At 43.6% G+C, this 14,589-nt stretch overlaps 1 protein-coding gene across 1 annotated transcript; it reads left to right on the forward strand.

Moving 5' to 3' along the window:
* Positions 1–9,438: 9,438 nt before the first annotated feature.
* Positions 9,439–10,377, forward strand: LOC141167609 (olfactory receptor 11L1-like). Its single transcript, XM_073654995.1, has one exon. It carries the CDS (start codon positions 9,439–9,441, stop codon positions 10,375–10,377), a length of 939 nt encoding a protein of 312 aa, XP_073511096.1.
* The last annotated feature ends 4,212 nt before the right edge of the window (positions 10,378–14,589 follow it).

The raw sequence follows: 14,589 nt of genomic DNA on the forward strand, positions 1-14,589 counted from the left end.
GTCTCTTTAAAAAAGCCGGCCGGCAATTCAGCATCGGTACCCGACAATTTAGAACAGAAAGAATAGAACATCACACATAGATTAGATAGATAGAAACATGTCAGTCACATATATAATAAGTACAGTGATAGTGTTGATTACTGTACTTGTCATTTAGTGTTAAAATAAAGGATTTATTAAAAAAAAAAATTGGCGTGGGGTTCCCCGTAATTTTAGTCTCTAGCGGAGGTTAAGCAGACGGCTGGGGCAGATGTTTGAAGCCTGGGAAGGGGGTAATACCCACGAAGCTTCCCAGGCTACTAATATCAGCCCCCAGCTGAATACCTAGCCTTTACCAGCTATTAAAATGAGGGACCCCCAAAAAAAATGACGTGGGGTCCCCCCTATTTTAATAGCTAGCAAAGGCTAGGCAGACAGCTGGGGGCTGATATTAATAGCCCAGGAAGGGTGCCATGAATATTAGCCACCTCCCAGGCTAGAAACACCAGCCGTCAGCCGCCCCAGAAATGGCGCATCCATAGGATGTGCCAATTCTGGCACTTAGCCTCACTCTTCCCACTGCCCTGTAGCGGTGAAAGTGGGGTAATAGGGTTGGGCTTGATGTCAGCTTATAATGCCAGCTGACATCAAGCCCAGGTTAGTAATGGAGAGGCGTCTATAAGACACCCCCATTACTAACCCCATAGTCAAAGTTAAAAAAAAACACAAACACCCAGAATAAAGTCCTTTAATTGAAATAAACACACAATTCTTTAATGTTCTAAATTAAACCATACTTACCATCACGCCCATTCCAGCTGAAGCCAACGATCTCCTGCAATGAAAGTAAAATAATAAACCAACATCATCCTTACCTTTCCATGGTTCCCAAGGCGGTTCCAGCTCTGCTACATTCACATGACAGGCTGGATCGCAGCAGAAAGCTGCCATCCAGCCTGTCATGCCGCAGACACTGAGAAGAGCAGGCATGCTTGCGCTCCTCAGTGTCTCGCTCTGATGGCATCCAGATGAGCCGAGATCATGTCCAATGAACTCAGCTCACCTCATGCACGTCACTGACAGCGTGGGAGAATTCTCCTGCGATCCAGCCTGTCATGTCAATGTAGCAGAGGTGAAGCTGTCCTGGGAACCATGGAAAGGTAAGGATGAGGTTGGTTTATTATTTTACTTTTATTGTAGAAGACATTGGCTTCAGCTGGAATGGGCGTGATTGTAAGTATAGTTTAATTTAGAACATTAAAGAATCGTGTGTTTATTTCAATTAAAGGACTTTATTCTGGGTGTTGTGTTTTTTTTAAATACTTTAATAGAAATTCATGGCGGTCATTCCTAATATTGGCGTGACCCCATGAATTTCGGGCCATCAATCAGGACCCCCTGCACCAGAGTGTTCCTAGACTTTCCCACTAGGTCCTCTCCTGTCCGTATGTGGTGCGTGTTACAAGGCTGGGTCTTCCTCTGGCTATACACAGAACAAGGGTACGGGTGGCGACACCGCTCCGTCCGTTACCCGGTGGGATCCTCCAAGCCTCCGGGCTTTTCTGACTAGGACATGAAATAGCAAAGTCAGATATCGGGGGCCGGTACCCCTTTTTCAGCAGGAGTCCCTCTGGCTAGGCCAGAATAGTGAGGACAGGTGACATATGCCGCTCCGTCTGCATCCCCCTGGGATCCTTTTGCCTGGGAAGATTGACTCCTCTGCTCCCCTCCAGGCCTTCTTAGGTAGGGACCTTGACCGGGTAGAGACAGCCGCTAACTCTAGCCCGCTCCTCGCCTCAAGGCCAGAGCACGAGGACCGTGTATCTTCAATCAGCTGCAGGTTCACACAGAAAGCCAAGTTCAGTGATGAAGATCACAATCAAAGACCATAAGCCCAAGATGGCCGTGTATTAAATATGAATTTTGTGGTGTAACCTAAAGTGCGTCCTCCACCCTCACCCACTACATGGTTCCCCCTATCTTTGGTTCCCCCCAACTCCTCTTATCCCGGCTGGGGCAGCACCCTGGTGCATATATAAGCCCCCCTCAGGTGGGAGAGGTGTAGTGTTGGATGGATGGCTGAGTCCTGAGAGGTGCTCCTTCCTTACCTCGGAGAGGAGATACCACACCTCGGTCTTAGGTGCAGTACCCCTGTGGCGACTGAACCAACACTGTCACTGTACTTCTTATATATGTGACTGACATGTTTCTATCTATCTAATCTATGTGTGATGCTCTATTTTTTCTGTTCTAAATTGTTGGGTACCGTTGATGAATTGCCGGCCGGCGTTTTTAAAGAGAGTGTCTTCTGAACAGTTTGTCAGCTTTTGGACACCTTTAAAGGTGTTTTCTATGTGTTTTTGTTTGCCTGCCATTGGTTTTAAAGGTTTTCGATGGTGTTCGACATTGTTCTAAGGTGTTCGACGAACCGAACCCGAACACTACGGGGTGGCTCAACACTAGTTAAAACTGCACAATCCTTTGCTGGACTGGTCTACTAATATGATAAAGTCTTGGAGTCCGAAGTGCTATGATAAATGTTGTAATGGTCGCATTGCGGCTGTGGGAAAAGGGAAACCTATACCTATTCAAGATTTTTGGAGGGTTTTTTCGGAGGAGTCGCAAGTTTTACCTCCTCATAGGGATTATGATTGCACCATTGAGTTTGTTCCGGGTGCTACTCTTCCCAAGAGTCACTTGTTTAATCTAACTATCCCTGAAAGAAAGGCCTTGGAGGAGTACATACAGACTAGCCTGGCTGCTGGTCACATTAGACCTTCTAAGTCGCCTGTGGCAGTTGGATTTTTCTTTGTTAAAAAAAATTACGGGGGTTTGCGTCCGTGTCTGGATTTTCACGAAATTAATAAGATTACCGTACGCAATTCCTATCCATTGCCGTTAATTCCTGACTTGTTTAACCAGTTAGTGGGGGCCAAGTGGTTCTCTAAAATTGATCTCCGGGGGGCATACAATTTGTTACAAGTGAAGGAGGGTGATGAATGGAAAACTGCTTTTAACACTCCAGTAGGTCATTTTGAGAATCTGGTGATACCTTTTGGTCTTACCAATGCACCCGCATTTTTTCAGAACGTTATTAACGACGTCCTGAGACCTTTGATTAGTAAGAATGTGGTTGTGTATTTAGATGACATTCTGATTTATTCACCAGATCTAGAGTCCCATTGGCAGAGTGTACGTGAAGTTTTGCAGTTATTGAGTGATAATTCACTCTTTGCTAAGCTGGAGCATTGTGAGTTCGCTGTGCAGAAAATTAGTTTTTTGGCCTACATTGTCTCCAGCGAGGGTTTTGATATGGACCCTGTGAAGGTTCTATGCAGAGATTTTGGGGTTTTGCCAATTATTACAGGAAATTCTTAGAATTTTTCTGTAATTGTTAAGCCTCTAACCGATCTCACCAGGAAAGGTGCGAATACGGTCCAGTGGACTACCGAGGCCATTGAAGCGTTTGAGTATCTCAAAGAGAGGTTCAGTTCTGCCCCTATCCTTATGCAGCCTGATGAGACCAAGCCTTTTTTGTTCGAGGTCGATGCTTCATCGGTGAGGGTCGGAGCAGTTTTGTCTCAGGAGAACAGGGATGGAGTACATCCTTGTGCCTTCTTTTCAAAAAAATTTTTGGAAACCGAATTGAATTATGATGTTAGAAATCGGGAATTGCTGGCTATTAAACTTGCGTTTGAACATTGGCGTCATTTTTTGGAAGGCGCCAGATTTCCTATTCAGGTTTTCACAGATCATAAGAATTTGATCTATCTGGATGCTGCCAAGTGCTTGAATGCCCGTCAAGCTAGGTGGGCACTTTTTTTCTCGGTTTCATTTTTCTGTTACCTATATCCCTGGTACTAAGAATGTAAGAATGTTAAAGCCGATGCTTTATCTCGCAGCTTCTCTCCTACGGTCGGTGCCGAGGAGGAGGAGAACATTTTACAGAAAGGAGTTGTGGTGGCGGCATTGGACTCCGTTTTGGAGAATGGGATTCTGAAAGCTCAAGATGATGCTCCATCTAACACTCCCCATGGGAGGTTGTTCGTGCCTAGAGCCTTTAGGAGAGATTTGTTTGTGGAGTGTCATGAGTCTCGGTTGGCAGGTTATCCAGGAATTTCTGAGACTAAGAGACTTATCAGTCACAGTTTTTGGTGGCCTGGATGGCAGAAAGAAGTCATGAAGTGGGTGCGTCAGTGTACTGTGTGTGCTAGATCAAAGGCTTCACATACCCCTGCTGCGGGGTTGCTTTGCCCTATGGAGGTTCCTAGTGCGCCTTGAACGCTTCTCACTATGGATTTTATTACTGACCTTCCTGTGTCCGAGGGTTTTACTGTCATCTGGGTGGTCGTGGACCGTTTTAGTAAGATGTGTCATTTCGTTCCATTCATTAAGTTGCCCTGCGCCAAGACACTCGCTAAGGCGTTTGTTAAGGAGATTGTCAAGCTTCATGGCGTGACACTGTTGGGGATTTATTCAAAATCGAAGGCATACTGAACCAGCATGGCTACCACAGCATCTTGCAGAGGCATGCTATTCAATCCGGTTGCGTTTAGTTGGACCATCATTTATTTTTCAACAGGACAATGACCCCAAACACACCTCCAGGCTGTGTAAGGGCTATTTGACCAAGAAGGATAGTGATGGGGGGCTACGCCAGATGACCTGGCCTCCACAGTCACCAGACCTGAACCCAATCGAGATGGTTTGGGGTGAGCTGGACCGCAGGGTGAAGGCAAAAGGGCCAACAAGTGCTAAGCATCTCTGGGAACTCCTTCAAGATTGTTGGAAGACCATTTCCGGTGACTACCCCTTGAAGCTCATCAAGAGAATGCCAAGAGTGTGCAAAGCAGTCATCAAAGCAAAAGGTGGCTACTTTGAAGAACCTAGAATATAAGACATATTTTCAGTTGTTTCACACTTTTTTGTTAAGTATATAATTCCACATGTGGTAATTCATAGTTTTGATGCCTTCAGTGTGAATGTACAATTTTCATAGTCATGAAAATACAGAAAAATCTTTAAATGAGGTGTGTCCAAACTTTTGTTCTGTACGAAAGGTGTGCATGTAGTTAATGTATGCCTATAGGTAAGGTGTGCATGTAGGTAATGTATGCCTGTTGATAGGTGTGCAGGTAGGTAATGTATGCCTGTTGGAAAAGTGTGCATGTAGGTAAGGTATGCCTGTAGGTAAAGTATACCTGTTGATAAGGTGTGTATGTAGGTAATGTATGTGTTAGGCGGTTGCTGGACCTGAAATTGGGTCAGAGTCCTCTGTGGTCTCCCATTCTGGTCCAGCCAGGGCAGATGCTGCTTAGTATCACCTTCAGTCCCAATGCCTAACCAGTGCACTAGAAGTACAGGCTGTCTTTTGGGTCCTTGTTCCTAGTAGTGTTAAGCATAGGTTGTGAAGGGGAACAAGGGCTGCTACAGCCTAAGTCCAGGATGCACTGCACTGAGCATGCCCGTGACATGGCGGACCATGATTGGTGCTTTGGTGTCAGCTGATCCGGTGACCTGGCACCGCCTGATTGGCCGCGGGTGACGTCATCAGTAGTGCGACCAATAATGCGATGGTGGGCAGTGCTTAGTCTTTAAATAGGCCGCCCACCAGCATGGCGGCGCACTCTGATCATTGAGCTAAGGTTGTGTTCATGTGTGGACGCTAGTCTGTTTGAGCTCCACGTGCTCTCTTGCTGCACTAGCTTCGGACAGGCAGGTTTAGCTGGGGATAGGCAGTCTTAGCTGGAGGGAGGCAGGTAGTTCCGTTTGACAGTCTGGCTCCGACAAGGGGGTCGCTATACACCCCGAGCAGACTGCGGACTCCGTCTTCCTGGCACCGCCTGTTAGCCACGTGGAGAGTTACTCCGCAGTCCGGTCGCACACCGGCTGGGAGCACGTATACGCCGGCATGAGTCACACACTCTTCCTAGCACCTGCTGCGTAGCCTCTGTGCAGTTAACAGGGCTACGGCTATGTTATTTGTCGCACATCTCTCGTGAAGTTAACGGAGATAGTGCGAATCCCTTTTCCCGTCTCGGTGTGCAGTAACACTGGAGGGATTTATACAGTACAGGCCAAAAGTTTGGACACACCTTCTAATTTAAAGATTTTTCTGTATTTTCATAACTATGAAAATTCTACATTCATACTGAAGGCATCAAAACTATGAATGAACACATGTGGAATTATATACTTAACAAAAAAGTGTGAAACAACTGAAAATATGTCTTATATTCTAGGTTCTTCAAAGTAGCCACCTTTTGCTTTGATGACTGCTTTGCACACTCTTGGCATTCTCTTGATGAGCTTCAAGAGGTAGTCACCGGAAATGGTCTTCCAACAATCTTGAAGGAGTTCCCAGAGATGCTTAGCACTTGTTGGCCCTTTTGCCTTCACTCTGCGATCCAGCTCACCTCAAACCATCTCGATTGGGTTCAGGTCTGGTGACTGTGGAGGCCAGGTCATCTGGCATACCACCCCATCACTCTCCTTCTTGGTCAAATAGCCCTTACACAGCCTGGAGGTGTGTTTGGGGTCATTGTCCTGTTAAAAAATAAATGGTGGTCCAACTAAACGCAAACTGGATGGAATAGCATGCCGCTGCAAGATGCTGTGGTAGCCATGCTGGTTCAGCATGCCTTCAATTTTGAATAAATCCCCAACAGTGTCACCAGCAAAGCACCCCCACACCATCACACCTCCTCCTCCATGCTTCACGGTGGGAACCAGGCATGTAGAGTCCATCTGTTCACCTCTTCTGCATCGCACAAAGACACGGTTGTTGGATCCAAAGATCTCAAATTTGAACTCATCAGACGAAAGCACAGATTTGCACTGGTCTAATGTCCATTCATTGTGTTCTTTAGCCCAAACAAGTCTCTTCTGCTTGTTGCCTGTCCTTAGCAGTTGTTTCCTAGCAGCTATTTTACCATGAAGGTCTGCTGCACAAAGTCTCCTCTTAACAGTTGTTGTAGAGATGTGTCTGCTGCTAGAACTCTGTGTGGCATTGACCTGGTCTCTAATCTGAGCTGCTGTTAACCTGTCATTTCTGAGGCTTGTGACTCGGATAAACTTATCCTCAGAAGCAGAGGTGACTCTTGGTCTTCCTTTCCTGGGGCGGTCCTCATGTGAGCCAGTTTCTTTGTAGCGCTTGATGTTTTTTGCAACTGCACTTGGGGACACTTTCAAAGTTTGCCCAATTTTTCGGACTGACTGACCTTCATTTCTTAAAGTAATGATGGCCTCTCGTTTTTCTTTACATAGCTGCTTTTTTCTTACCATAATACAAATTCTAACAGTCTATTCAGTAGGACTATCAGCTGTGTATCCATCAGACTTCTGCACAGCACAACTGATGGTCCCAACCCCATTTATAAGGCAAGAAATCCCACTTATTAAACCTGACAGGGCACACCTGTGAAGTGAAAATCATTTCCGGTGACTACCTCTTGAAGCTCATCAAGAGAATGCCAAGAGTGTGCAAAGCAGTCATCAAAGCAAAAGGTGGCTACTTTGAAGAACCTAGAATATAAGACATAATTTTAGTTGTTTCACACTTTTTTGCTAAGTATATAATTCCACATGTGTTAATTCATAGTTTTGATGCCTTCAGTGTGAATGTACATTTTTCATAGTCATGAAAATACAGAAAAATCTTTAAATGAGAAGGTGTGTCCAAACTTTTGGTCTGTACTGTATATTAGTTGGTTGTTTTGCCTTCTTACCCGGAAGGTGTTCAGTAGTCTTCTAGGCTGTATCGCGGACCACTGGTTCGGTTGCTTTCCATTATTAATAAAGTTGTTTGCAACCATCCCCATAACAGTATGCCTGTAGGTAAGGTGTGCATGCAGGTAATGTATGCCTGTAGGTAAGGTATGAATGTAGGTAATGTATGACTGTAGATAAGGTGTGCATGTAGGTATTGTATACTTGTTGGTAAGGTGTGCATGTAGGTAAAGCATGCCTTCAGGAAAGGTGTGCATGTAGGTAATGTGTACCTGTAGGTAAGGTGTGCATGTAGGTAATATATGACTTTAGGTATGGTGTGCATGTAGGAAATGTTTGTCTGTAGGTAAGGTGTGCATGTAGGAAATGTTTGTCTGTAGGTAAGGTGTGCATGTAGGTAATGTATGCCTGTATGAAAGGTGTGCATGTAGGTAAAGCATGCCTGTAGGTAAGGTGTGCATATAGACAATATATGCCTGTAGGTAAGGTGTGCATGTAGGTAATATATGCCTATAGGTAAGGTGTGCACGTAGGTAATATATGCCTGTATGAAAGGTGTGCATGTAGGTAAAGCATGCTTGTAGTTAAGGTGTGCATGTAGGCAATATATGCCTGTAGGTAAGGTATGCATGTAGGTAATATATGCCTGTAGGTAAGCTGTACACATCGATAATGTATGGCTGTAGGTAACATGTGCATGTAGGTAATATATGCCTGTAGGTAAGGTATGCATGTAGGTAATATATGCCTGTAGGTAAGGTGTGCATGTAGGAAATGTATGCCTGTAGATAAGGTGTGCATGCAGGAAATGTATGCCTGTAGATAAGGTGTGCATGTAGGTAATATATGCCTGTAGGTAAGCTGTACACATCGATAATGTATGGCTGTAGGTAACATGTGCATGTAGGTAATATATGCCTGTAGGTAAGGTGTGCACGTAGGTAATGTATGCCTGTAGGTAAGGTATGCATGTAGGTAATATATGCCTGTAGGTAAGGTATGCATGTAGGTAATATATGCCTGTAGGTAAGGTGTGCATGTAGGAAATGTATGCCTGTAGATAAGGTGTGCATGCAGGAAATGTATGCCTGTAGATAAGGTGTGCATGTAGGTAATATATGCCTGTAGGTAAGCTGTACACATCGATAATGTATGGCTGTAGGTAACATGTGCATGTAGGTAATATATGCCTGTAGGTAAGGTATGCATGTAGGTAATATATGCCTGTAGATAAGGTGTGCATGCAGGAAATGTATGCCTGTAGATAAGGTGTGCATGTAGGTAATATATGCCTGTAGGTAAGCTGTACACATCGATAATGTATGGCTGTAGGTAACATGTGCATGTAGGTAATATATGCCTGTAGGTAAGGTGTGCACGTAGGTAATGTATGCCTGTAGGTAAGGTGTTTATGTAGGTAAAGCATGCTTGTAGGAAAGGTGTGCATGTAGGAAATATTTGCCTGTGTGAAAGGTGTGCATGTAGGTAAAGTATGCCTGTAGGTAAGGTGTGCCTGCTGATAAGATATGTGTGTTGGTAAGATAAGTACAAGTATGGGACTGGTATAATACTGACTTTTTATACATAAATACGAGATAGACAGGTAAGTTGAAAGAAGCATTGACATATGAGATAAATAGCAGTCAGTTTCGGCACATATAATTACTACAGATAAATGTATGGAATAACAGAATATTCATTCCTTCTCTCCATCCTCTTCTGTTATTAGTAATGAAGACATTCTTGAACCTCACTACGCCTTCTTCATTCCACTTGGTTGGCTTCACCGATCTCCAAACCGGCAGGATTCCGGCATTTTTTTTCTTCTTTCTAATCTACCTGTTGATCTTGGCAGGAAACCTTTTGATTATCTTTGTATCTCTGATGGATGTCTGTCTTCACAAGCCCATGTACTTCTTCCTGACCCACTTGTCCTTTCTTGAGGTGTTCTACACCACAACAGTCATTCCCAAGTTGCTACAGAACTTTCTATTGCTCCACCAGACTATTTCATTTGTTGGCTGCTTCACACAGATGTATTTCTTTTGTATCTTTGGTGGCACAGAAAGTATACTGCTGGCAGTCATGGCGTATGATCGCTACTTGGCCATTTGTAAGCCCCTTCACTATTCAAAACTCATGCGCCCAAAGATTTGCCAGAATTTGACTCTTGGCTCTTGGTTGATTGGAGTCTTTGCATCCTTGATTCCAACTGTATCTATCTCCAAACTTCCCTTTTGTTTCTTCTCCATTGACCACTTCTTCTGTGATCTTCTGCCAGTCTTGAAGCTTTCCTGCTCTGACACATGGTTGATCGAATTGTCTATGTTCGTCTTAACCTCCATCATGTCCCTTGGTACCTTCTCCTGGACTCTGATGTCTTACGCCTTCATTATTGTGTCTATATTGAGAATGTCCTCTAGAGGTAGCCAAGAGCGAGCGTTCTCCACCTGTGCAGCTCATCTTGCTGTGGTTTCTATCTATTACGGGACAGTAATCACAATGTATATGGGTAAAGGTTCCCAAAATCACAATAAACTTCTCAGTGTTTTGTACAGCATTGTCACTCCACTATTTAACCCTTTCATATACAGTCTAAGGAACAAGGAGGTCAGAAAAGCAATTGCATGGGTATTTTGTCGTTCAAAAGGCTATTGTTCAGAAAAGTAGTGATGAGATCTTTGCTCTTTAACTCTTCAGACTTGATTGAGATGATGTTGGGAGACGTTGGACTAGTGGCTGCTGTCCAAAGCACATTAAGCCTCCAAAGGTCTTCATACTATTTTCTCATTTTCCCTCTTTGAGGACTTCTCTTGATCAACCATAACTCCTGTCTGTTAGACTTATGTACATTTTTTGCAGAATCAGGGCCAGAATGAGCCAGTGTTGAGCGCAGAACAGGGCAAGACCCAATAAGAAACTGCTCCATCAGCTTTTATCAAATCTCTTTGCGTCAATTAATTTTCATTTGGCCACTCTGGAGGGACATTTTTTGAAGAGAGGGACATTAACTTGGGCACCATATCCAGAAGCTGAAGAAATGCACGCTAAAGTGGAGAAATGCATCTCAAACATTAAAGATCAGGTCTGGTGACTCACTACTCACAGTTTACCCCATTGACAGCTGCATCAATGTCAATGATCTGACAAACCAACTGGCAGCATCGTCAAACTTTATGGAAAGTCAACTTCCCCGATTAAAACAACAGACAGCACCAAAATAAGTTTTCAGAAAACTGCATTTGAAGTGAAATGGGCCCATCAGATCCCCACTAAAATTTTCATTACATGGAGATTTATCAGTAAAGGAGAGCTCAACCAAGATGGCGCCCAACATATCCTTCTCTTGTGATCGCTCATTGTATGTAAAAAAAATATTATTCTTCAATATCATTATAAAACGACTCAGGTATGTTCTATTCTGTGACATTCTCAGCCAAACTTCGTGAGCAGTGAAAAGGCGTACTACTGGATTGAAAAATAGACTAATTTCCATTATGATCCTCTATCATAGAAAAAATGCGGGTACCCAATAATAAATACATTAATTCTCATATCATCATTCATAAGAAAGTCAAATCCAGAAATAAAGTTACATAGATATAGTTATAAAGAATTCACAAACAATCAAAATTTCATATATGTATAGCCTAATAGCAACAACCGCTTGGGAACATGATTTCAGTTCTGGTACATGCTTGTAAGATAAACAATAATGGGATAGTCTATATATTCCACATAATCTCTATTTGTATCATAGTGGCTATCTCTATATTGCAATCTAGAGGAACCTTAACTTTCCCAAACATATAAGGACTATTAACAGTCAAGTAAATCAAAACGTCAGACGGTATAAAGGTCCTTAATGCCGCCCAAAGATAGATATAAGTGATGAAGAAGAAACAATATCATTATGACCCCCATAGCTTTATGAAAAGCCTAAGTCAATAGTAACCATTCTATACAGACCATGTGCCATCTTTTTAGAACCACACTGCCTCGTACCCTTACCGGCGACAAAGCAGAACGCAAAACGCGCGTAGGGGTACGAGGCAGTGTGGTACTAAAAAGATGGCACATGGTCTGTATAGAATGGCTACTATTGACTTAGGCTTTTCATAAAGCTATGGGGGTCATAATGATATTCTTTCTCCTTCATTACTTTTATCTTTGGGTGGCATTAAGGACCTTGCTCTTCTTTGGCCTGCTACCACTCTACAGAAGTGCTCTGCCTGTTAGAGACGCATCTTCTACAACAGACTGAATACAGATAGCATTAGTCTGGCTTTACCTTTGTAAAGTAACCATTGTAATGACAGCAAAGCTTTATATTTTTGGCAAGTGTACTGTTGTATCTATATATCTAATCTTTCCCTCCATGTTTAAACAGACCAGCATACATTCATGACTTAAAAAAACATCCCTCCACCAAAACTGCACTGCTAACCACAGACCTGTCTCTTATCTCACCTTCATCTCTAAACTCCTGGAACGCCTGGTCCACTCCCATCTAATCCGCTATCTCTCAGGTAATTCTCTTGACCCTTTACAATCTAGTTTCCACTCTTTACACTCCACTGAAACTGCCCTCACTAAAGTCTCTAATGATCTACTAACAGCTAAATCCAATGGTCACTGCTCCCTGCTGATCTCCTGGATCTCTCTGTAGCATTCGGCACTGTGGATCACCAGCTCCTCCTCACGATGCTCCACTCTATCGGCCTCAAGGACACTCTTCTCTCCCGCTTCTCCTCCTATCTCTCTGACCGCTCTTTCACTGTGTCTTTTGCTGTCTACTCTTTACCCTTAAAAATTATAGCTTTATTTAGTTTTTTTCTCTTCGTCTCCTCTTCCCCTCACTGTAGGGGTTCCTCCAGGATCTGTCCTATGTGCCCTCCTCTTCTCCTCTTCCCCTCACTGTAGGGGTTCCTCAAGGATCTGTCCTAGGTGCCCTCCTCTTCTCCTTATAGCCTGCCCCTATTGGACAAACCATCAACAGATTTGGTTTTCAGTACCATCTCTATGCCTATGATTTCAAGCTTTCAGGGTACAGAGGCTCCTTCATCAGGCAGGTTTACAAATTAATTCATGAGACAAGAGCAAAACATGTACAGAAGAAGTTACACTGCTTAACTACTAAGTAACTACTTTGGTGGACATAAGGATAAGAGGGAAATATCCTTCTGCACAAATAACCTTGGTAGCTTGGTTCTACTACTTATCTTCTAATTCCATCCATTAATGCTTTTTCTGAAAATCACAGTCCAGACCCACAGCCACCATCCCGTTATGCAACTTCTACTATCATAGTTTTCTAGAAAACATATATAAATTCTTCATGAGTGAATTTTTAAAATATTTTTTATTAATGATTTATGCAAATATTTTCTGAATGCATTTTGCCGATATTTAGATCAAAAGTTTATTAATTTTATTGTGATTAATGGCTATATAGTTTCACACTTTAATCATGGTGTTGAATTATGTTGATATTTTGTTGTTCCTGGTATCTCATGAAAGTGAACAATATCTATGGTTGTTGTCATTGCCCACTGTTGAGATAAGAGAATGTTTCAATATTCAATTTGGATTGCGATCGCCGATTTTGCGATTTTCGCTGATTTATTCGTCGAATGATCGTCGAACGTTATTGAACTCCATAGGATTCATTGGGGGGAGGCATACACAACACCTTAAAACCGGCACAAAAGCTGCCAAAACACATCAAATTAGGGGTAGACACCTGGAAAGTGCCATCAATTGACCCAGAGTACAAGTACTATAACTATTATTATTATTACAGCGACATTTGTTCCGTGGCGCGTTACATGTCAAAAGGGGTCACCGACTGGTACTAGAGGAGAGAGCACACAAACAATCTACAAGGGATGGGTGAGGGTACAGTAGGTCAGGGTACAGCTGGCCGTACAGCGGTAAGCTGGAGCGAGGGTTACTGCAGATTGTACGCTTGTCACTAGAAGTGGGTCTTCAGCTTTGTTTTAAAGGTTTCCACAGGTGACAGTTTGATGTGTTGGGGTACAGCGTTATCACAGTAGGGGATATGCACGGGACAAATCTGTCGAGAACCTAAATCACGTTAAACTTCCAGGAGCTCACAACTGAGCAGATTAACCCCTGCACCGATTAATATGAAGGCGAAAGGCTTCTTTTTAATGACTACAGGAGTGGAAGGAATCAGATGCTGTGGTCTTCTGGCTCCTCTCTGTCACGGTAAACCAGTGACACCTTGCAAGCTTGAACACAATGTTCACAAGGTAGACAGCAGCGGTGGTCGGTCTCTTAGACAACTCCTTATGATGATAGAGGACAACATCTGCAAGTAATTTGTATGTTCTCCCAGTGTTTGCGGGGGTTTCCTTCAGGTTCTCCGGTTACCTCCTCAGTAAAAAAGCAGCCATACAGGAGTGTTCAAAAAATTAGAGTTTGACACGACCATTTCCATTGGAGATGGTGGATTCCACCTATTAGCTTTGTCATGTGTAGGATGAAACAATCTTTTACGTGATCACAAATGCAGGATCAAGGGCTGGCTGCGGTGCTGAGAGAGGGCAGAGTACAGTGAAACAGACAAACTGGTGGAGTGTGAGTGAGGTGCAGGGGGACATGTTACGGTGGATTGAGAACGATGTGGTGTGCTCGGTGAAACAAACACAGCAGGCATGTCCACTTCCATTACAGCTGACGGGCTCTAACGCAGTCTGACTGGAGCAGGTAGAGAATGGGTTCTGCAGTGGGAGACTGCGTGACAATACTTGACACAGTAACAGAGGAGGAGGAAGAAGCAGAGGATGCGGTTGATTGGGCAGCTGATGGTTGTTGAGGTCCGCTGCTCTGGATTTTATCACAGTGAGATTGCCAGAG

The sequence above is a fragment of the Phyllobates terribilis genome, unplaced genomic scaffold (assembly GCF_046119375.1).
Source record: "Phyllobates terribilis strain yellow unplaced genomic scaffold, ASM4611937v1 Scaffold_11__3_contigs__length_659146591, whole genome shotgun sequence".
Classification (NCBI taxonomy): Eukaryota; Metazoa; Chordata; class Amphibia; order Anura; family Dendrobatidae; genus Phyllobates; species Phyllobates terribilis.

Bases quoted from the DNA above. Each gene is read 5' to 3' on its own strand.
- LOC141167609 (XM_073654995.1), top strand. From the start codon at position 9,439: ATGAAGACATTCTTGAACCTCACTACGCCTTCTTCATTCCACTTGGTT.